General features: G+C 54.6%; 1 protein-coding gene across 3 annotated transcripts; it reads left to right on the top strand.

The window, feature by feature from the left end:
* Positions 1 to 247: 247 nt before the first annotated feature.
* Mocs1 (molybdenum cofactor synthesis 1) lies at positions 248 to 20373 on the top strand. 3 transcript variants are annotated; one of them, XM_004649523.2, is made up of 11 exons: positions 248 to 400; positions 6535 to 6661; positions 8671 to 8838; positions 11643 to 11807; positions 14119 to 14180; positions 14517 to 14628; positions 14793 to 14905; positions 15258 to 15368; positions 15645 to 15765; positions 16296 to 16343; positions 18822 to 20373. In XM_004649523.2, the coding sequence occupies exons 1-11, from the start codon at positions 278 to 280 to the stop codon at positions 19580 to 19582; spliced, it is 1911 nt and encodes a 636-aa protein (XP_004649580.2). In that variant the 5' UTR covers positions 248 to 277; the 3' UTR covers positions 19583 to 20373. The 3 variants fall into 3 exon arrangements, with proteins under 3 accessions (XP_004649580.2, XP_045013486.1, XP_045013484.1); XM_045157551.1 differs by having other exon boundaries at positions 16296 to 16358; positions 18822 to 18959; XM_045157549.1 differs by having other exon boundaries at positions 263 to 400; positions 8715 to 8838.
* Positions 20374 to 20505: the final 132 nt, after the last annotated feature.

The raw sequence follows: 20505 nt of genomic DNA, 5'->3' as shown, positions 1-20505 counted from the left end.
CTGACTACAGAGTTAAAAGTTCTAGACCCAGGAAGGCAGGAGAAGAAAATAATAATAATAATCCCTCTGCGCTTAGACCATGCATCCAGCCTCTGAAAAGGTCAGAGTGAGCGGACTACAACTCCCAGAATCCCGCGCGGCGCGCTGCCCTCGCTGATTGGCCGCCTGGGCACCGCCCCCGCCCCGCCCGCCCTCGCCGGCTTGACCCTGGCGAGCTCCAGGCTAGCGTGCTCGGGAGATCGAGCCACCCGTCCAGGGCTCCGTGCGGGCCGGCTCCATGGCGGCGTGGCCGGTGACCCGGATGTTGCGGCAGCTCCTGAAGTCCAGCACCCGGGGCTGCAGCTCGGGAGCTCCGGTGACTCAGCTCCGCCCCGGGGGAGCCTCGCGACCCGCCTCGGAGGTGAGCCCACCCGGCCCTGACCCGGAGGGAGGCCCACGCGTGCCACTGCTCCCTGCCCTTCCTTCCCGTGCCCCATTAGAAACGCCCCGGTGTGTCCAGATGGCCACTTCTGGGAGGGACCCCTGGTGCTCTGCAGGTGGGCTGCTTGGGTGGGACGGACTTCCCTGAGTTTCCCTTGGAGCACTCCTATCCCCCACCGCGCCACCTCCTTGCAAATCTCCGCCCTTGCAGGACATGGGGGTGGAAGGGGGGGGAAGGAGGGGTACCAGGGAGGAGGACTTCGGATCAAGGGAGGTATTTCACTAGTTACCCATCAGTCCTGCCTCCCACCCATCTCCTGGCCGGTTCCCTGCCCTCCCCCCTCCTCCCCCAGGGAGTGGAGGTGTCAGAGTGTGATTCCAACCCAAAACATCAGCTGAGCGCCATCCACCCACGGTCACTTAGCACTTTGTAGTCGCCGGGCTCTGTGACCTGTCCTGTGTTTCATCTTTGTTTCCCTCGAGGGGGCTCGGCCTCGTTTTAGGATGGGACCGTGCAGGACCAGACCTCCCTCCCGGTTAGGACTTAAGTTTCTGCTCCTCTTGAGAGCATTAGGTGGAATCCCTCTTGACAGTGCACCCTGCCAGCGCTTCCTGTCAAAACAAGTTTGAAGTTCGACCTTTCGCCCATGTGCTTAGGGAAACATTTGCAGGAAAAGACAGTTTCTTTTCCTTTGGTCAGTTCTCTTTCCTAGACCCACATCGTTCTTTTCCTGTCTCCCAGGGCCTGGGGCTTTGAATGACACCGGGTGACCCTTCCATCTTGCTCAGGGTGAGGGTGGGCTTCTGCCAGACTTGCCATCTGCACACCTCTGCCCCCACCGAGACCCTCAGATAAGCAGGTCCATTGTTAACAGGGCTTTGCAGTGTCCTTGAACTCTGAGGAAAGTAAGGATGGCTGAAAGATCTTTAAGGAATAAGTTACCTTGTGCCTTTCATGAGAGGGTCTGCACTCAGTGACTTCCTGTGCTTTCACAGTCTCACAGTGAACCTAGTGAGCGAAGTATTCTCAGATCTCTGCTGGGGAGTGTGTTAGGTGGCTCTAGAAGAACAGAACCTATACAATGAGTTACATTAAAGGGAATGTATTGGGTTAGCTTAGGGCAGTCCAACAGTAGCAGTCCTCAGGTTTGACAGTCAAGGAACCCAGTAGCTGCTCGGTCCGCGTGGCTGGATGGATGCCTCAGCAGCCCCAGTCCAGCACTGAAGGGCCTGAAGGCTTCCTGGAGAGCCACTGGTGTTCAGTCCACGCTGGAAGGCTGAGGAAACTTGGTTCCAATGCCCAGGAAGGCTAGCCGAGCAGGACAGATGCTTGAACATGTGAAAACACCAGCAAGCAGCAATGGCAGCTAGGTGGAAGGAAGGGGCTCTTTTACGCAGAGCTTCCTTTCGTAAACGGTGCTCCAGGAGGATGGCCCACTCTAGGGGAAGGGCTCACTGTGGAGGAAGGACTTCCTCCTCCAGTCAGTCCTTCCTGGAAGCAACTTCAGACACCCACCCAAGAGAAATGTCTGTGGATTCCTGATCAGTTCAAGTTGACAACAGAACTTCACCGTCCAGGGAGAGAACTTGACCCTGGACATCTGCGCAGGCCACCTAAGGGTGCTTTGCTTTGCATAGCCAGGGCATGCATGGTATAGAAGGGAGGGATTCAGGGCAGCATGAGGGCTTTGAATCAGCCTGACACCTTATTAGATGTGTGAGAACAATTGTGTGTCAACAATTCCCTTCTTCGCAGACCCTTGGTTTTGCGGCCTATGGGATGGGAGTGACAGTGTCTCCATTGTCGGGGGTAATGGAGTGTAAGAGCTGGTGTGCATGGAGGTGCTGAGCTGTTAATGTTTGAGGTGATTGCTGTTCCTTGCAACCAATGGAGCATGCACGTGGACAGTTGCCTCAGGTGCAAAGGGGACGTAATGGTGTGGGGGTCAGAAGCAAGCCGCCGCTGGGATCGAGGTGGCTCGGGCATTTTCCGATTAGCCCAGACTAAGTGTGCCCCTTCCTCCCTCTGGAGCTCCAAGCAGGCTTTGTTGGGGCAACAAGGGTCTGGTCTGAGACCTTGAGCCTCCTGCCTGTGGCCAGAGTCAGGGTGACGCTGGGCAAGGCAAAGATGCTCAGGTGTTCAGGGTTCCAGGAAAGACCAAAGGGTGGCAAGTGATCATACAGGTAGTAAGTGGGTGGGGAGAAGACAGGATGGGGAGAGCTGCAGGGGTCCTCTTCTGGACGACCGGTCTTTCCGTCTCCTCAGCTTCACTGTCGCAGGGGGGTGAACCGTCCCTAGGCACACAGCTCTCACCTCAGAGGACATAAAAGTGTGTTTATACTGGAGCCAGATGTAAGTGGTCATGGCCTGGGAAAACAGAGGTTCGGGTTACCCCGGATTTCATGTTCCAACATATTAATAATTCCATGAAGGTTTTCTAGTTACAGAACAAAACGTCATAAGCCAAGGTGCTTTTCAGATGCACTGGTGGAGACATCAGCTAGGCCACTTACAGCAAGGCAGGAAACCTTCGCTGTAGTCATCAGATGTTATTTCACTCTCCGGCTTTGGGGTGATGGCAGCTGGGGGTCTGGTGGTACATTCCAGAATGCTTTCACCTGCTCGATGGATAGTCACGTGGATGTTGTGTCCGACACAGAGGTGGGCAATACATGGCTACTGAGGGCATACAGGTAGCCCAGGGTAACTTGGCTACGATTCTGAAACATCCCATCTCTCAGTGATCACGGGAGCTCTGTCGGTTCCTTCAGCTTTTGTTCAACGTAGATGGAACCCACTTTGGTAACAGTGTGAAGACCCCACATTTAGGGGAGAAATGGAGGCGAGGGCATCTGAGCCACGTGTGCATGTGTGTGTGTGAGAGCATGCATGCGTCCGAGTGCATGTGTGTACAGTATCTGTATGCATATGAATGTGCAAGTGTGTACATCCATGTGGAAACCAGAGGTCAACATTGGATGTCTTCCTCTGTCGCTCTCCACCTTATTTATTTATTTTTAGAGAGATGAGAGAGAGAAAGAGAGAATTGGCGCACCAGGGCCTCAGCCACTGCAATCGAACTCCAGACGTTTGTGCCACCTAGTGGGCATGTGTGACCTTGTGCTTGCCTCACCTTTGTGCGTCTGGCTTATGTGGGATCTGAAGAGTCAAACATGGGTCCTTAGGCTTTGCACGCAAGCGCCTTAACCACTAAGCCATCTCTCTAGTCTCTATCTTTTCACAGGGTCTCTCACATTGAACCTAGAGCTAGCCATCCAATAAGGCCTAGGGACCCTTCTGCGTCCATCTCCCTAGCACTGGGATTATAGACATCTCCCACTATACCCAGAATTTTATGTGGGTGCTGGGCCACATAACTCAGGTCTTCTTGCTTATGTGGCAAAACTTGGCATCTTTAGCCATCTCCCTAGCCCCAGTAAAGGTAAATTTTGAGAAATCCCAGGCATAAGCCATCCCAATAGAAGATATGTCAGGACCAGTGATGTGTAAGTTTGGAATTGGCTCTCTGTCTCCCCTGACTCTGCAAGGGCTGTCCAGCCTTTTTGCATTCGAATATACATTGTCATCTACAAATATAATGGGTACGTTTATAGCTTTTTTTTTCCTTTGTTTTTTTGAGGTAAGGTCTTGCTCTAGCCCAGGCTGACCTGGAATTCACTCTGTAGTCTCAGGGTGGTCTTGAACTCACAGCAGTCCTCCTACCTCTGCCTGCCACGTGCTGGGATTTAAGGTGTGAGCCACCATGCCTGGCTAGCCTCTTTTGTTTGAGGCAAGACCAACAGACTGGCTTTTTTTTTTTTTAATGCAAGAGGCAAGAGTGAGTGAGATAAAGAATCAGAGGGAGAATTGATGCATCAGGGCCTCCTGCCACTGCAATCAACCTCCAGACATGGAGGTTGTGGCCTTGGGTGCTTTTATTACTTTGTCCAAGGCTTGGAATTTTAACAGAAAGTGAGAAAGCTGGTCACAGCACACAGTCCCCCGTGGTCCTCCATAAATATCTGTAATGGCTGATTTCATGTAAGTAGGAGTTACAATAAAAAAAAAATGGCAGCGTCCAGAACACCTTCAGTGTCTTAAATAGGAATATAGTTTCTACTTTATAGAAGAGGAAACTGGGGCTAGAGAGATGGCTTAGTGGTTAAGGTGCTTGCCTGTGAAGTCTAAGGACCCAAGTTCAATTCCTCAGAACCCACATAAGCCAGATGCACATGTTTTGTAGTGGCTAGAGACCCTGGTGCACCCATTCTCTTCCTTCCTTCCTTCCTCTCTCTTTTTCTTTCTCATAAAAATATTTTTAAAAGAAGAAGAAGAGGAGGAGGAAACTGGATTCAGGCTGCTTGCTCGATGCTAAAACTGGCTTGTAGTCAAGGTTTACCTTTCCCAACGCCTGTTCTCAACTCTGTCGGGTCACTGCCTTCCACCCTGGCTGTATAGTGGGAAGCTGAGGTATTGAAAAGAGTTTCTCTTGGACAGAGCTCTGTCCTCCAGCTTTCCTAGAAGTTGAAAGCGAGTCTGATGGTGTGCCAGGATGGAGAACTTTGCACCAGGTGATACCATTTGGCAGCAAGCAGCCTGGAAGTGACTCGGTACAACTGAGCTTTGCACGCACACTTCCCTGACGAGCGAGCTAGGTGAGGTCTTCTGTTCACTGACAGTGAGGCTTCAGCAGAACGCAGGGGCTGCTGAGCCAGGAAGGACGATTTCCCTCTGAGGGATCCACGTGGTGCAGCCACAGGCCCTGGCACTGGGAGCCACTGGGAGCTTTCCACTAGCTTTGACATGTCCCAGCCCATGGGGAATGAGAGGCTTCACCGTCGGCCCTGGTTGTTCCTTCTGAATTCTGGGAACCTGTGATGGATGAGAATATTTTCTCCCCCCTCTCCAGGAGATCAAAGGGAAAGGGAAAGAAAGACAAACAGAAGTAGGAAGACAAGCATTGCTGGAGGAGAAGAGAGGAGCCATAAGCCTTGTTCTATCCAAGTCATGAGTCTGCATGGCCACCAAATTGTGTGTGTGTGAAAGAGCGAGAGAGAGACAGGTTTGCACAGCCCACATATATGTGCGTGTATGTGATGAGTTTGTATAGCCATTGTGTGTGTATGTGTGTGTGTGAAGTGTGAAGTTTGCATGGCTTATATATGTATGTGGGTTCTATGCATTTGCATAGCCACCATATGTGTATGTATATGTGCGTGATGATTTTTGCATGGTCACTATGCGTGTACACGTGTGTGTGATGAGCTCACATCAGCGGGTGTGTGTTTGAGATGAATTTGTGTGGTCAGAAGAGGGGAGTGTGTGTGTGTATGGTGTATGTATGTTTGAATTTGCCTGGCCAGAAAGTATGTGATGGGTTTGCATGGGCACTGTGTGTGTGTGTGTGTGTGTGTGTGTGTGTGTCCAGGAGGCCGAGTCATGGTGCGAATCTGGCCTCACACTCCCCCCATTACTCCCCGGCCAGGCTGCCTGCACCTTTCTGCTGAGTCATGCACCTCGTTCTTCTGGCCTGTTAATTCCTGGATTTGTTTTGGCTCCTCCCTCACATGGTCATGTGACATCAGGGTGCGGAGTGCCTCTTGGCGTGTGAAGAGCTGGAGCCTGGGGTGCTTCATAAATGATTAGATCGCCAGTATAGCTGATGAGGGAAAAGAAGGTACAGAAAGGCCAGAAACCGGCACTCCTAGGTCGCCACAATGGCTGTCTAATCCTTCCAGCGCTGGGTTGGGCCAAGAAATATAATAGGAGTAATAATAACTGAATAAAGAAGAATCTAGAGTTCTCACCCGCCTTCCCCGCCTCCACCTTGCTGCCCAGCCAAAGGTCCCAAACACCCAGGCTGAGCTAGATTCTCTGGAGATGATGTCTGGGTCACCTGCTTGCCTTGGAGGTCGGTGTCTTCCCCTGAGTCCGTCTGTGAGAAGGACGGGCCCAGCTCCAGCAGACACCCAGACAGGAGGCGACGGGCAGGCTGTGGGAGGAGCACTCCGTCTCCAGGCCCCCTCCTTTGTTCTCCACGGGTGGGTCTCCTGGCATGTGGTCCCCAGCCCAGAGCAGGGTCCCATGCCTCCTCCCTGTCCCTGTCCTCGCAGGAGCTGTCCCCAAGGCTCCGGTTCCTCCGGGACCACGCCGCCCCCTTCTCGGCCTTCCTGACTGATGGCTTTGGCCGACGGCACAGCTACCTGCGCATCTCCCTCACGGAAAAGTGCAACCTGCGATGTGAGTCTCCCTTCTGGGCCCGCCTTGGGCTTCTCCTCCTCTGCCAAAGCGTGTGGGGTCTCCCCGTGCCCACAGATGCCCCTCTCCCACCTTCTAGCCCCACTTTGCTTGCCACGCTCAGAAAGGACACAGGGTTCAAGGTTACTACCAGGATTCTGCAAGCTAGGTCTCCTTTAGGATTAGATTTGAGAGCAGAATTGCAAAAGGGTTTACAAAGAAGATAGAGGGCTGGAGGAATGGCTTAGCGGTTAAGGTGCTTGCCTGCAAAGCCAAAGGACCCGGGTTCAGTTCCCCAGGACCCACGCAAGCCAGCTGCACAAGGAGAAACATGGCGTCTGGAGTTTGTTTGCAACAGCTGGAGGCCCTTTCTCTCTCCCTCTGTTTCCCTTTCTCAAATAAAAACAAAAGAATAAGATTGAATCCTGAGCCTCTTCTGGGCTCCTGTACTAGTTACTTTTTCATCAGTGTGACCAATTACGTGAGCAGGTAGGGTTTATTTCAGCTTGCAGTTTCAGGCTAGTCAGGAAGCAGAGCTAGTCATGCTTAGCGCAGAGCGAGGAGGCAGGAAACACACCATCACAACTGTTTCCCTTCAGTTTCTAAAGTCCAGCACGTGGTCACCGGTCGGGGAGTGGGCATAGAAAATGTGTGTGATGTATACAGCACTGTGGTCAACACTGTCAGCCATCTCAGTGCCCCAGGCCCGTGGCAAATCAGTGAGGGCCAGGCTGACACACAGCGCCCATTGCTCAATCCTGGGGGGTCCAGTGCTGGGGTGACTTCCCCAATGGTCCGCCTCTTACCCTTCAAGATCTTTGCCTCCCGACCCCACTTCCTGCCTTTTCTTACGCACTCACCCTCCTGATGGATTTTACAGTAGGAAATCTTACCTCATGAGTCAGTAAACGTGTATGTGTGTGTATGGTAAATGTTTAACCAAACACGGTTCTCACCTCTTGTCTCAGGAGTCCAATTTTAGACACTAATTTGACTTTGACTCTCTAACAGCTCTCACCCTGACATTTGATAAAGCTATAGGAAGGGGTGGTAGGGAAATGCACCCCCCACCTCCACAGTCCATGTGTTTGCCCCATTCCACCACTCATCCTGAGCAAGGACCCCTCGGCTTCCCAGCCTGTGAACTGGGGCTGATGAAAACCCGTGTGGGGGATGGAGTTGAGGACATCCCTTGCTATAAGAAAGGGCCGTGTTGACCAGGTGCTGTCACTGCTTTTACCTCATAGTGTGCCCAGCAGAGGGGACTTTGCCATAGCATGACAGTGCCATCAGAAACTAGCCCAGGGCCCTGGCCTTTGTGGGCAGGCCTTGCCCTGCCGCCCCTCAGTTGAGGGGGGGCAGCATCTCTGGCATCGCCCTGCCCCAAGACAGGCTCTGTTCTTGACGTATTTTGGCATCTTTGTCCCCTCGCCTCAGCCCCCGGATGGAGGGATGGCAAGGCCAGATTCAAGGGAGGGCGTCAACATCTCAGATGAGAGAAGCCCAAGTGATCTTGAGCTCATGAGATCTCTTCACACTCTGAGTCCTCCAGTTATATTGTGGGGCTGGTTTGGAAATGATCAGTGGGGAGAAAGCTTGCTCTGTCAGCGTGAGGACCTGAGTTTGAATCTCCAGTGCCCACATCAAATGCCAAGCGTGGTGGTATTTGCCTGCAATCCAAGAACTGTGGATGTGGAGACAGAGAATCCCTTGGTCTCACTGGCCGTCTGGTCTAACTGAATCAGTGAGCTCTAGGCTCAGCAAGGAAGCCTGTCTCAAAGAGTAAGATGGACGCTAGCTGAGTAAGATCCTAGATGATGATCTCTGGTCTTCGCATGAACCCACACACACAGAACATGCGCACACGGTACATGCACACATGGAAAGAATAAAACGTATAACCTGCTGTGGTTCAGGGCCTCCGTTCATCAGTTGGGGAGCAGGAATGTCCAAGCCTGTTTCCCATGCTCATTTCCTCCCTCCTCCTCCTCCCTCCTCCCCCCTTCCCTAAGGCCAGTATTGCATGCCTGAAGAGGGTGTCTCCCTGACCCCCAAGGCTGACCTGCTCACCACCGAAGAGATCCTGACCCTCGCCCGGCTCTTTGTGAGGGAAGGCGTGGACAAGATCCGGCTCACAGGCGGAGAGCCGCTCATCCGGCCGGACGTGGTAGACATTGTGGGTGAGTTGGACCAATGTCACCAGCTCCTCCAGCCCCCCCCCCTCCCATGCTAGTGCTTGATTGACAGCTGTCACTCAGGCAGACATGAAGGTTGCTATGTCCTGCAGCATCCCCTGAGACAGATGCCATTTATTATTCCCATGGTGATAAAAAGTGATGGTCAGGCTGGAGAGATGGCTTAGCAGTTAAGGCACTGGCCTACAAAGCCAAAGGACCCAGGTTCAGTTGCTCAGTACCCACATGATGCCAGATGCGCAGGTTGGCACGTGCGTCTGGAGTTTGTTTACAGTGGCAGGAGGGCCTGGTGTATCCATTCTCTCTCTCTGTATCTGCTTCTCTTTTTCTCTCTCTCAAATAAATAAATTTTTTTTTAAGTGTTGGTGACAGAAACGTTCTGCTTGCCCATGGTCTCAAGGCTGATTAGTGCCAGGTCACAGTGGCTTGATGTCACAGTGAGATCAAAGACCTGACCAGGCAGGTCCCTGCCATCTGTGACCCTCTCACCCGTCACTCTGCCTCATCCTTCCTCATGAGCTCAAGATCCTTCACGTAGCCAGGCTTTTTCCACTTCCTGTCCCCTTTGCCAGGGACCTCTGGGTCTCTGCTCAAATGTCATCACCTCAGCAAGGCCTGCCTTGACTGTCTGCTGAAAGGGTACCTGGGTGTTCAATCTCACCACTCCCCAAAGGCTGGCAGCCCATGAGTCAGATCTGGGTCACCATCTGTTTTCTCTGTGACTCCCTGAGGAGAACATTAAAAGGGATAATGTTTTCTACCACATAAAATATCTATAAAACCCAAAGTCAAGTGTGTGTTAATAAAGTTTTATTGGCACACCGCCATGCCCACTCATCCGCCCGGCGACCAGTGGCCGCTTTTGCAGAATGGAACCGTTGCCGGGAAGACTGTTAACAAGACTGCTGGACCGAGATCACTGACCTGCGTTCTGTGTGACAGCCTCGGCCCCAGCGCTCGGCCCCGTTCGTCTGCGGATTTGATTCCGGACGCTTACGTCATTCTGGAACCGCTAATCGGTTCCACGATTTTGTTGTTGTCATTTTAGGGTTTGTTTTGGGTTATTGGGTACTAGGGATCGAAACCCAGGGCCTTACGCCTGCTAGGCAGCTGAAAGTTCTACCACTGAACTATATCCTCAGCCTTGTTGATTTATTTAGAGACAAGGTCTCATTATCCCAGGCTGGCCTCAAACTCACTAGGTAGCCAAAGATACATTGGCTACAAAGATACAGGAACTGTGATGTTCCTGCCTCCACCTCCCAAATCCCGGGGTCACAGGCATTCACCGCCATGCCTAGTTGATGCGGTGCCGACGACCAAACCCAGGGCTGCTTCCTATGTGCCAGGCAAACGCCCTGCCAACTGAGCCACATCCTCTGACTTGACAGATGTTGCTTGATTTTTTGGCTGTGCCAGGGATGGGACCCCGGACCTCATGAATGGTATGCATGTGCTCTGCCACCGAGTCATACCTCAGGCTGTCTCAGCCCCTTTTTAATTTTTATTTTGAGATAAGGTCTTGCCAAGCCAGCCAGACTGGCCTTGAACTTTGGATCTTCTTGCCTTAGCAAGTAGGTGGGATTATAGACGGGCACTATTGAATGTTTGCTTTTGACTTCTCTATCTCATCTATTATTAATTGGCATGAAACCTCCCAAGGTGCTGGAGCAGGTTTTATTCTGAACGATGCCACATACCTGCTGGGTGGTCACGACACTGAATGAATTAAGAGTGGGCCACAGGATGGTCCTTGGTGTAAGAGGGGCCTCTGCTGAATCTGAGCCATGCCTCTTAGTAGCAGCATGCCCGTTGGCACCTTTAGAAATTTGTCCTGAGCCTGGGACAGTGGTCAGAAAGACATGGACCTGGTTCATGGTCAAGTTCAACTGTCTACTAGCTTTGTAACTTTAAGAAGTTTCCTTCGTTTCTCTCCCATTCTTTTTCTTCAATTTTTTTGTTTGATGTGAGCATGCATGTGTGGTACATGCAGTGTGTGTAGAGGCATGTGCCCCCACCCACAGGCATGTGAAGGTCGGAGGAGGGAAAGGGATTTCTTTCTCTCACCTCCTTGGGACGGGGTCTCTCACTGAACCTGGGGCTCCCCACATTTGGGCCACACTAGTGACCGACCAGCGTGCACAGTGACCCTCTTGTCTCCACCCCTCACAGCACTGGGGTTACAGGCCTGCACAGCCGTGCCCTGGTTTTTGTAGGTGTGTGCTGGGTATCGAACATAGGTCCTGCTGACCCATCTCCCCTGTCTCAGAGTCCTTAGTATCTTGAACCCTCTTTCTGTATCTACTAAATGAGAATCATCGTTGAGTGTCAATGTGGTAACCTGTGCAAATCCCTCGGCAGTGCACCCAGCACAGGGTGAACACTCAGTGTATCATCTTTTAGCTTTTTTATATATAGTTTATTTATATTTATTTATTTAGCAGAGAAAGACATAGAGAGATGGAGAGGGAGGGAATGGGTGTGCCAGGGCTTCCAGCTACTGCAAACAAACTCTGGACATGTGCACCCCATTGTGCATCTGGCTAACGTGGGTGCTGGGGAATCGAACCCGGGTCCTTTGGCTTTGCAGGCAAACACCTTAACCGCTAAGCCATCCCTCGAGCCCCTTTTAGTTATTTTTTATCAGTGTGTATTCTAACAAGTCTGGCTCACAAGAGGACTCAGGGAGCCCCTTTTCCTCTCCATCCATTTGGACTAAGATTTTTGCCTCCCAGTCTTCCCGTCCTCTCCCAGAACGTCTGTCTAACGTCCTGTGCTCACCTCTGCAGCCCAGCTCCACCGGCTGGAAGGGCTGAGGACCATTGGCATCACCACCAACGGCATCAACCTCGCCCGGCTGCTGCCCAAGCTTCAGCAAGCTGGCCTCAGCGCCATCAACATCAGCCTGGACACCCTGGTGCCAGCCAAGTTTGAGTTCATTGTCCGCAGGAAAGGTAACCGCTGGCAGGCCGGGGTTGGTCCTCCTTCGGCAGGGACACTTGGGGCCACATGGTGCCCTGTCACTTCCCCTGGGTGTCTGGGCTGGAGATACACCCCTGCATTGATTCTTCACTGTCCACCTTATGATTCTCCAAAGGGCCGTTTGTCGGTTGGGGACTGTGGGTTCATGGGCATGAGCCAGAGTGGCCTCCTCACCCTTCCGGTTTTCCCAGGATGAAGGGATTTGCAGTTTAAAAGACTTGTTGGGTTTAAAGCCCATGTGCTTGCTGGCACACTGGCCCAAATTTGTCACCTGATATGAGCTGAGGGCTGAAGAAATGTGAGCTACCTAGGGTGGTGTAATTACCTGGAGATGGCGGGGGGGGGGGCTGTACACTACTAAGTGAGGTCCACAGAGTGCCCTGTGGTCACCCTGTGCCCACCTGGATATAAGCCTCGTTCCCTCATGTCCGGCAGCAGACATTCTCATGCCTGCCTCCCGCACGGTGGTTTCAGGGACTGCCCAGCTGGACAGGTAGAGCCACTCTAGACCAGCAGTCTCCTGAAGCCAGCTCCTGGCCACGAGCCTCATACCTTTTGATTTGGGGGGGGGGGATTGGATGACCCAATGCAGAGGACTCTGGAAGGTCAGGGATGCTAGGGAGAGCCAGTTCCTCCCCACAGCCATCTCCACCCACTCAGTTGACCTCTTCCCTCCCCTTCCTGTTGTGTGGTTGCCTGTTGACACCTTTTGGTTTTTCGATGTTGGGTCTCACTCTACTCACTCCAGCCCAGGCTGACCTAGAATTTACCATGGAGTCTCGGGATGGCCTTGAACTCACAGCGACCCTCCTACCTCTGCCGCCCCAGTGCTGGGATTAAAGGCGGGCGCTGCCATGCCTGGCTTGGCTGTTGGCACTCTTCCTTGTGCTGAGGAAGCTTGGCGGAGTCCCATCACCTTACAAAGGGCTTTTCCTCCTGTGGAGGGGCAGAAGGTACCCCAGGCATTGCCTAGCCCTACAGGCTTCTGCAGAGCAAAACTCCAGACCCCACGGGGTGTCCTTGGCTGGTTTTGTGGTACTGGCCGAGGCACCACGGGGAGAGAGAACTCCCTGCGGAGAGAACCTCCGGACACTTGAGGCAGAGGTGTGCGGAGCACAGGGCCAAGGGACTTCCTTTGAGGACCTATGAGCAGGGAACCCACAAGTGCTCAAACGTGGGACATGGAACGGCTGCCTGTGGACCTAGCCGCCCTCCACACAGTCCCCCCCCCCCTTCTTGACTCCTTCCCTGTCATTTGCTAAAGATAGCAGCACATCCCTAGGGGCCGGGCGTGGTGGCGCACGCCTTTAATCCCAGCACTCGGAAGGCAGAGGTAGGAGGATCACCATAAGTTCGAGGCCACCCTGAGAATACAGGGTGAATTCCAGGTCAGCCAGAGCTAGAGTGAGACTTTACCTCAAAAAAAAAAAAAAAAAACAGAAGCCAGATAGCACACCCCGACATCAGGACATCGTCCCCTGAGCTGCTTTGGAGGGGACAGCATCCCAGGGAGAAGTTGGGGATTTGGCTCCACTTGTGGAAAAACCGCACACTCCTGCCTCTTCCCTTCCTCGTGGGGCCACCCGAGAACGCTATAAAGACCCCATGGAAGCCATTACCAGACACCATCCCTCAGGGACCCAGGCTAGGGGTGGGAGGGGCCAGCGTGCAGCTGTAAGCGGGGCACAAGGAGAAACCAGCCTGGGGCTTCTCCCCGGGGAGAGATGAGAGCAGAACTCAGTCCCCAGCCATCCCTGGGCTGAGTGGATAGATGCTGGCTTGTCCAGGAGAACACGCTATCTGGGGAGAGGGCTGCCTCTGTCAGGTGGGCTGTGAAGACCACCACAGGGTCTGTTTTCCCTAGACCATGCGAAGGCCCAGCCCAATCAGGGGTCAGCTCAGTGTCCCATAGGCCAGATCCAGCCCAGTACCTGTGTTTTGTATTGCCTTTGAGCCAAGAATGACTTTCATAGATGTAACATCTGTTATCAACGGATGCTTAGGGACACACACTTAAGTAAAACGGTATCCCTGAAAGAAATTTTATTCCTTATAGATCTGTGTTCTCAATCCTATCTTGTTTATACTTTGAATTTAGTCAAAAGAAGAAAAAAAAGCATAACCTGTAATGTTTACTGCCTGGCCTGCTACCTAAGACATTTGTCATCCATCTGGCTAGGTGGTGTCTGGGTTCTGTACCATGTGGCTTTGTTGCTTTTCTGAGGAATGTGGAGATGGTTGGGGGTACGTCTTGAATCCTTGGTTCTCTCTGCCTACATGCAGGCTTCCACAAGGTCATGGAGGGCATCCACAAAGCCATCGAACTAGGCTACAGCCCTGTGAAGGTGAGGGCCTGCCACTGACGATGACCGCCGCCTGTGTCCCGCACCCTGAGGGAGAGGGATGGGATTGTGACACGTGGGCCAGTGTCCACCCTCAGCCTGGCCAGGGCAGCGGATGGACGCCTCCCACCACCTCTTTGCTAGTGTCTTCCAGCCCCACCCCGTCCTTGACAGGAAGGGAAGAAAAGCAGTGACCCCGTGGCATGTCCCAACTGCAGGAGTGCTGGGTAGCAACAGACAAGGCCTGGGTCCCCAGGAAGGGGTTCAGCGGGTGCCACGCCCTCCCCCCACGAGAGAACGCGTGGGGACGCTCCTCACAGAGCCATTGTCCTGGGCCAGGTGAACTGTGTCGTGATGCGAGGTCTGAATGAGGATGAGCTCCTGGACTTCGTGGCCTTGACCAAGGACCTCCCCCTGGACGTGCGGTTCATAGAGTACATGCCCTTTGACGGTCAGTGGCCTTGGGGACCTGGGGGCTGAGTGAGGTGGTACTGCTGGCTCAGGGGTGATTGGCAGGGGTGCTGGGGCATTCTCAGTCAAGTGTGAATGCAGTTTGGTCCATTGGGTGGGGCGGGGGTGGGGGGGCTTCAAGTCTGCCACCCCAACCAAACACAGGCAACAAGTGGAATTTCAAGAAGATGGTGAGCTACAAGGAGATGCTGGACACAATCCGGCAGCGGTGGCCCGAACTGGAGAAGCTGCCAGAGGTGGAGGCCAGCACTGCCAAGGTCAGAGCCAGGAGGGTGCGCTCAGGGCAGCCCTGGCTTGCCCAGACTGGCAGGCTGGGCTTGAGTGGTTGGGGCTGAGGCCGTGGCTCTGCAGCTGGTTGGGGACAGGGCTGTCCCATCCGTCCACGTGGCCTCCTCGGGACACAATGGCTCAGGTGTCTGTGTCCTTAGGGACACAATGGCTCAGGTGTCTGTGTCCTTAGCAGGTTCCCTCCAGGGCAAGCCAGGCGAAGGCTGATGCATCCTCTCACAGCTGGAGCCCTGGGTGTGCCCTCCCTGTGGGCTCCTGATGTCAGGGCGGCATGGGCTCAGAGTGGCCCGCCCGCATTCCCCTGCTGCCCTTCTCCCTCAGGCCTTTCAAATCCCCGGCTACCTGGGCCAGGTGAGCTTCATCACGTCCATGTCTGAGCACTTCTGCGGGACCTGCAACCGCCTGCGAATCACGGCCGATGGGAACCTAAAGGTGCGTGTCCCTTCTCCTCAAAGTGTGTCCCTTCTCCTCAGCAGCCTGTTCCCCCCTCACCTCCTGTGTGAGCTCTCTGGGCACGGGGGAGAGCAGAGGGGCACAGGTGGGGTCAGTGGCAGGACACCCGATTTGGATTTGGGAGGCACCCGAGCGCAACAGCGTGAGCTCCTGTCCTGCCTGGGCTGGGAGCCTGGGCGGTCCCTGGAAGGAGAGGCTCACTGTCCAGGGTGGAGGCCGCAGTGGGAGGCAGCGGTCGTCCTTGTCCCCGCGCAGGTGTGCCTTTTCGGGAGCTCGGAGGTGTCGCTGCGGGATCACCTGCGGGCAGGGGCCTCGGAGGACGAGCTGCTGGACGTCATCGGGGCGGCCGTGGGCCGGAAGAAGCGGCAGCATGCCGGTGAGTGTGAGGGGCAGCAAGGACCGAGGCAGCGGGCCGGGGGGGCCGGGTGAGAAGGCGCAGCCTAGGAGGGGACCGCCGGGTCCAGGCTTCGTCCGGGCCACTGCTGCGGGAGCTTAGGATGTTGGGGGTTGGGGATGGGTGGTGATTTTCCTCGGGCGAAATTAGCACTCCACTGGCTGCACCGGGGGCGGCTGGAAGTCCCGTTTTAAAGTGTTCGGATAGCTGCGCCACCGTCCTGGCCCCCTTTATCTGTGCCCATTATCTCTGGGAAGGAGGGCCAGGCCCTTGGGAATCTTCACATTGTTCTCTGGGCTCTGCCCTGGGCAGCCTCACCACAGTGCATGCGGGGGCTTTTTTTTTGACTTTTGTTGGAGGGAGTGTCAGTGGCCGAGTGAACGAGCGCATGCATGCACACAGGGCTCTTGGGCCACACCTGTCCAGCATTCAGTGAACTTGAACTCTCCTCCTCCCTCCCTCCCTCCCGGCTCTCCTCCCTGCCCCTCCCTCCCCCTCCCCCCCTCCCCCAGGTATGCTCAGTATCGCCCAGATGAAGAACCGGCCCATGATCCTGATCGGTGGGTGACCCATCTGTACGTAACCACGTGCCCTTGCCACTTGGGGGTCCTGTGGGGGTGGGACCCCTTCCTGGAGGCATCCCCTCCTGTCATATTCTGCTGTTCCTTATTTCTTTTCCTCTGTCTTTTCTTACGTCCCTGCTGTTTCTTCTTGCATGCGTGTAATATGTGCTGTTTGCACGTGTGTGGCAGACACACGTGCCCCATGCACACAGATGGCATCGTCTTCCTCGATTGGTGTGCCACCCTCACCGCCTCGCTAGAGGGTGTCTCGCTGAGCCTGGAGCTCACCACCTTTTGGCTGGACTAGCTGCCCAGCGAGCCCCAGGGCTCTCCCCCACTCACCGCTGGGGTCACACACGTGCATAGCCGTGCTAGACTTCTTACTTACATGGGTGTTGGGGATAGACAGAGGTCGGGTCCTCAGGCCTGCATGGCAAGTGCTCTTAGCCACTGAGACTTACTCCTGTCTTCTCTTCTCTGCCACGCGCCCCACCCCCATATGCACCCTGAAAAAACAAACGATCCTTCTCCGAGACGAGAGGTCTCAGGCAGAGTGTTCTGCGGTCTCTTGATCTCTAAGTTAGCTCTTCCCTGACAGTGGAGCTCCAGGCCAAAGCTCTCAGCTGTTGGCTCACCCAGCAGGGACACAGTGACAGGTATCTGCAGTGTGGAGCCCATCAGTCCCCGAGGGCCGTGTTACCAGCATCCGGGACAGGGACAAGTGGAGGCAGCTGTCCCACAGCGCTGCCTGTTGTTATTGGGAGGAGATGAGAACTGCCCAGCTCCTTCACTTCAGGGAACGAGGGCCTGCGAGATGCTTCAAGAATCTACTTGCAAAGCCCTAGGCGGTGCTCCGCCTTGGGGAGGAGCTGGGAGGGCTTCCATTCCTCTGCTCAGTGCCCACAGTGGAGCAGGGCAGGCCACCCCCAGAAGAGAGGCTCCCTCCCCCTCCCCCCCGAACTGTATGGCTACAGAAGAGGAGGTGCTGTAGGGAAGGATTCTGTTCTGCAGAGCTCGGAGGCCAATCAGCTCAGTGGCCCAGAGCAAAGCGGTGTGTAGTGGACCCGAGACAGCCCCAGCACCCCCACCGCGGTGCACCGGCTCCTCGAGCAGGGGAGTGAAGGTGGGGGAAGTACGCCATTAGGAAGGATCACCCCCCCACACACACCGCCCCGTCTCCAGCACTGTGGTCCTCTGGCTGGGTCTTGATCTGGACTTACGCACCTTCATGACAAGAAGAGGGGGCTCCTCCATAATGGCTTTCCTCCTCCAGAGGCACAGACAAGAGTGGAGTTCAGAGTATGATGTCAAGGTAGAAGTCAGGAGGTCATTTGCTTCCTAAAGAATTTCTTGACTAAACTGTGTAGAGTCCATGAGCCAAGACTCACCCCTGTGGCCTCCATGTGTATGTGAGCCATCTGTGGATCTCATTATTTCAGAACCTGGCTGGTGACGGGCGGGAGGGAGGGGAGGTTCTCCACCTCCTGCGATTTCTCAGAGGGGGCCAGTGTTGGTCCCTCGACCACTCTTGGACAGACAGGGTCCTTGCCTCCCTGGACCTTGGAACCAGTATGTCACTTTATGTGACCCATTAATGTGCTTGAGGGGACTTGAGGGACATTTAAAAAAATATTGTATTATTTATTTATTTATTTAAGAGAGGGGGGAGGGAGAAAGAGGCAGATAGTGAGAAAGAGAATGGGCACACCAGGGCCTCTAGCCACTGCCAAAAAAAAAAAAAAAAACTCCAGACGCATGCGCCACCTTGTGCATCTGGTTTTACATGGGACTGGCGAATCGAACCCAGGTCCTCAGGTTTTCCGGACAAGCACCTTAAGTGCTTGAGCCATCTCTCCAGCCCCTTGGGGGACATTACATTATTTAAGTGGATGGAGTATTTGCTTAGCACCTCACATATAAATGAATTGATTGCCACTGTTCCTTGTCCATGAGAAGCATGAGGATGATGGTGATTATGACTAGTCGTGGACAGCGAGGCCTCACTAGTTTTAAGAGAGGTCATTTGATCCAGGTGAAGCTTGAGACCTTAGGTCCGTTTGCAACAAAGTTCAAATGGGGGGAGCCCAGGAGTGACACCGGGCCGCCATCGTCCACGGATCGCGTACTTGGACTGCGCTCACATTCTGCCTCTGTCCCATCTGGTTTCTTCTTGCTCTGCTTCTGCCCTTTGTTTCTGTTTTGTTTTGAAGTAGGATCTCGCTTTATGCCAGGCTGACCTAGAATTCACAGTGCAGTCTCAGGGTGGCCTTGAACTCATGGCGATCCTCCTACCTCTGCCTCCCGAGTGCCGTGATCAAAGATGTGCGCCACCACGCCCAGCTCTGTCCTTCCTTCTTTCACCCGTGTGAAAGGGAACTCACAGTAGGACAGGGAGAGGGTTGTGGTCAAGAGGTGTTGTAGGGGGAGAATCGCCAAACTTTTGGGTTTAGTCACTCTTTCCTTCTTGCCTTTCAGAGTTATTTCCGATAGCCCACGCTTCCCCACCATCCAGTCGGAGCATTTCCATCTGGGACCCCCTCCATGTTCCGAGCCTGAGACCCAGAGGGAGTTTCTCCGACCACAGGGCAACTTGGTGGAGAGAAGGCCCGGCCTCTCCGGCCTCCCGTCCGCCTCGACAGTGCTGGGGGTCTGGTTCCCCTCAGAGACTTTACAACTCCCACACAGCCTCCGCCACCAACTCGAAGTGCCTTAGCCCAGGGTCCCAGGCTTCTACCGGCCTCTCGGGACCCTGTTCAACCTCAGACCAACTAACTCACGTAGACCCAGCAGGACGAGCATCTATGGTAGATGTGGGCGGGAAGCCAGACACAGAGCGGGTAGCCGTGGCCTCTGCCATGGTCCTCCTGGGGCCTGTGGCCTTCAAACTTGTCCAGCAGAACCAGCTAAAGAAAGGAGATGCTCTGGTGGTGGCCCAGTTGGCAGGAGTCCAGGCAGCCAAGCTAACCAGCCAGCTGATTCCTCTGTGCCACCACGTGGCCCTGAACCATGCCCAGGTAGAGCTGGAGCTGGACAGCACGCGCCACGCTGTGGTGATCCGGGCATCCTGCCGGGCCCGGGGCCCCACGGGAGTGGAGATGGAGGCGCTGACCTCAGCGGCCGTCGCCGCCCTCACCGTGTATGACATGTGCAAGGCAGCCAGCAGGGACATCGTGGTGGGGGATGTCAAGCTTCTCAGCAAGACTGGGGGCCAGCGGGGGGACTTCCACCGAGCTTAGCGCTCCTGCCCCCATCACCCAGATCTCCCAAGGGTATGTAATATGGACCAAGGGGAAGATGTCACCTTCTTCTAATTCTGACCACTAGGTGACATCACCACAAGGAACACAGGGTCACCTCGTCCCTTCGCTACTGATATTTATTGTCACCTACATGGCTTCCTCTATACAGAGGAGGCCACTGGCCTTGAAGCCTTCCAGGACTCTGATGCAATGGAGGGTTTACAAAGAGCAACACTAGATACCCACCCCCCCAAAAAAATCATGTCATATCACTTAGGCTGTTTCAGACCACCTGCCCACAGCACTGCCTCTCATTTGGGGTTCTCTCTCCTCTTCCTCGGGGCGGGGAGAAAAAGGGCTTGTCAGACAGAGGACCCCGCTTTGAGGAGGGGAACCACAAACTTACCTGAAGAATGTAACCCAGATTCATTCTCTTCAGCCCTCCCCTTTGTGAAGCCACACTCTTTCCCCTGTCCGGGTCCCTTGTTCAAGAGCTATGTGTCCCCCCTTTCACCTGGACCCCCGTGCCTCTCAGATTTCTAGGCTTTCGAATGAACAATTGCTCTGTCCCATCACCACCTTTGCCTTGACCCCACTCCCTCAAACGGGGTGCACATGCGCAGGCCACGGACCCTCCAGTCAATGCTGCTTCCCAGTCACGGTCCCCCCGTTCACGGCCGGTCTACCCCCAAACCCCACTCACACACACCAGGGAAAGAAGAGGGCGGAAGGCCACCTTCCCCTCACAGCGCACAAATAAAGCCGCAGTGCCCATTTGGGAGATGCAAGAATGTGGAGTGTCTGTGGGGTGGGGCCCAAGCTGCTGTAGTTTCCCCCTCATCCCCACCCCAAGACCCATTCCCACGGAGACGAGGAAAGCAAAGGTCCTGTCTGCGTACTGCGCCCCACCCCCACCCCCG

This window comes from Jaculus jaculus, chromosome 8, assembly GCF_020740685.1.
Source record: "Jaculus jaculus isolate mJacJac1 chromosome 8, mJacJac1.mat.Y.cur, whole genome shotgun sequence".
Classification (NCBI taxonomy): domain Eukaryota; kingdom Metazoa; phylum Chordata; class Mammalia; order Rodentia; family Dipodidae; genus Jaculus; species Jaculus jaculus.
This window is presented reverse-complemented; position numbering and strand designations above follow the sequence as displayed.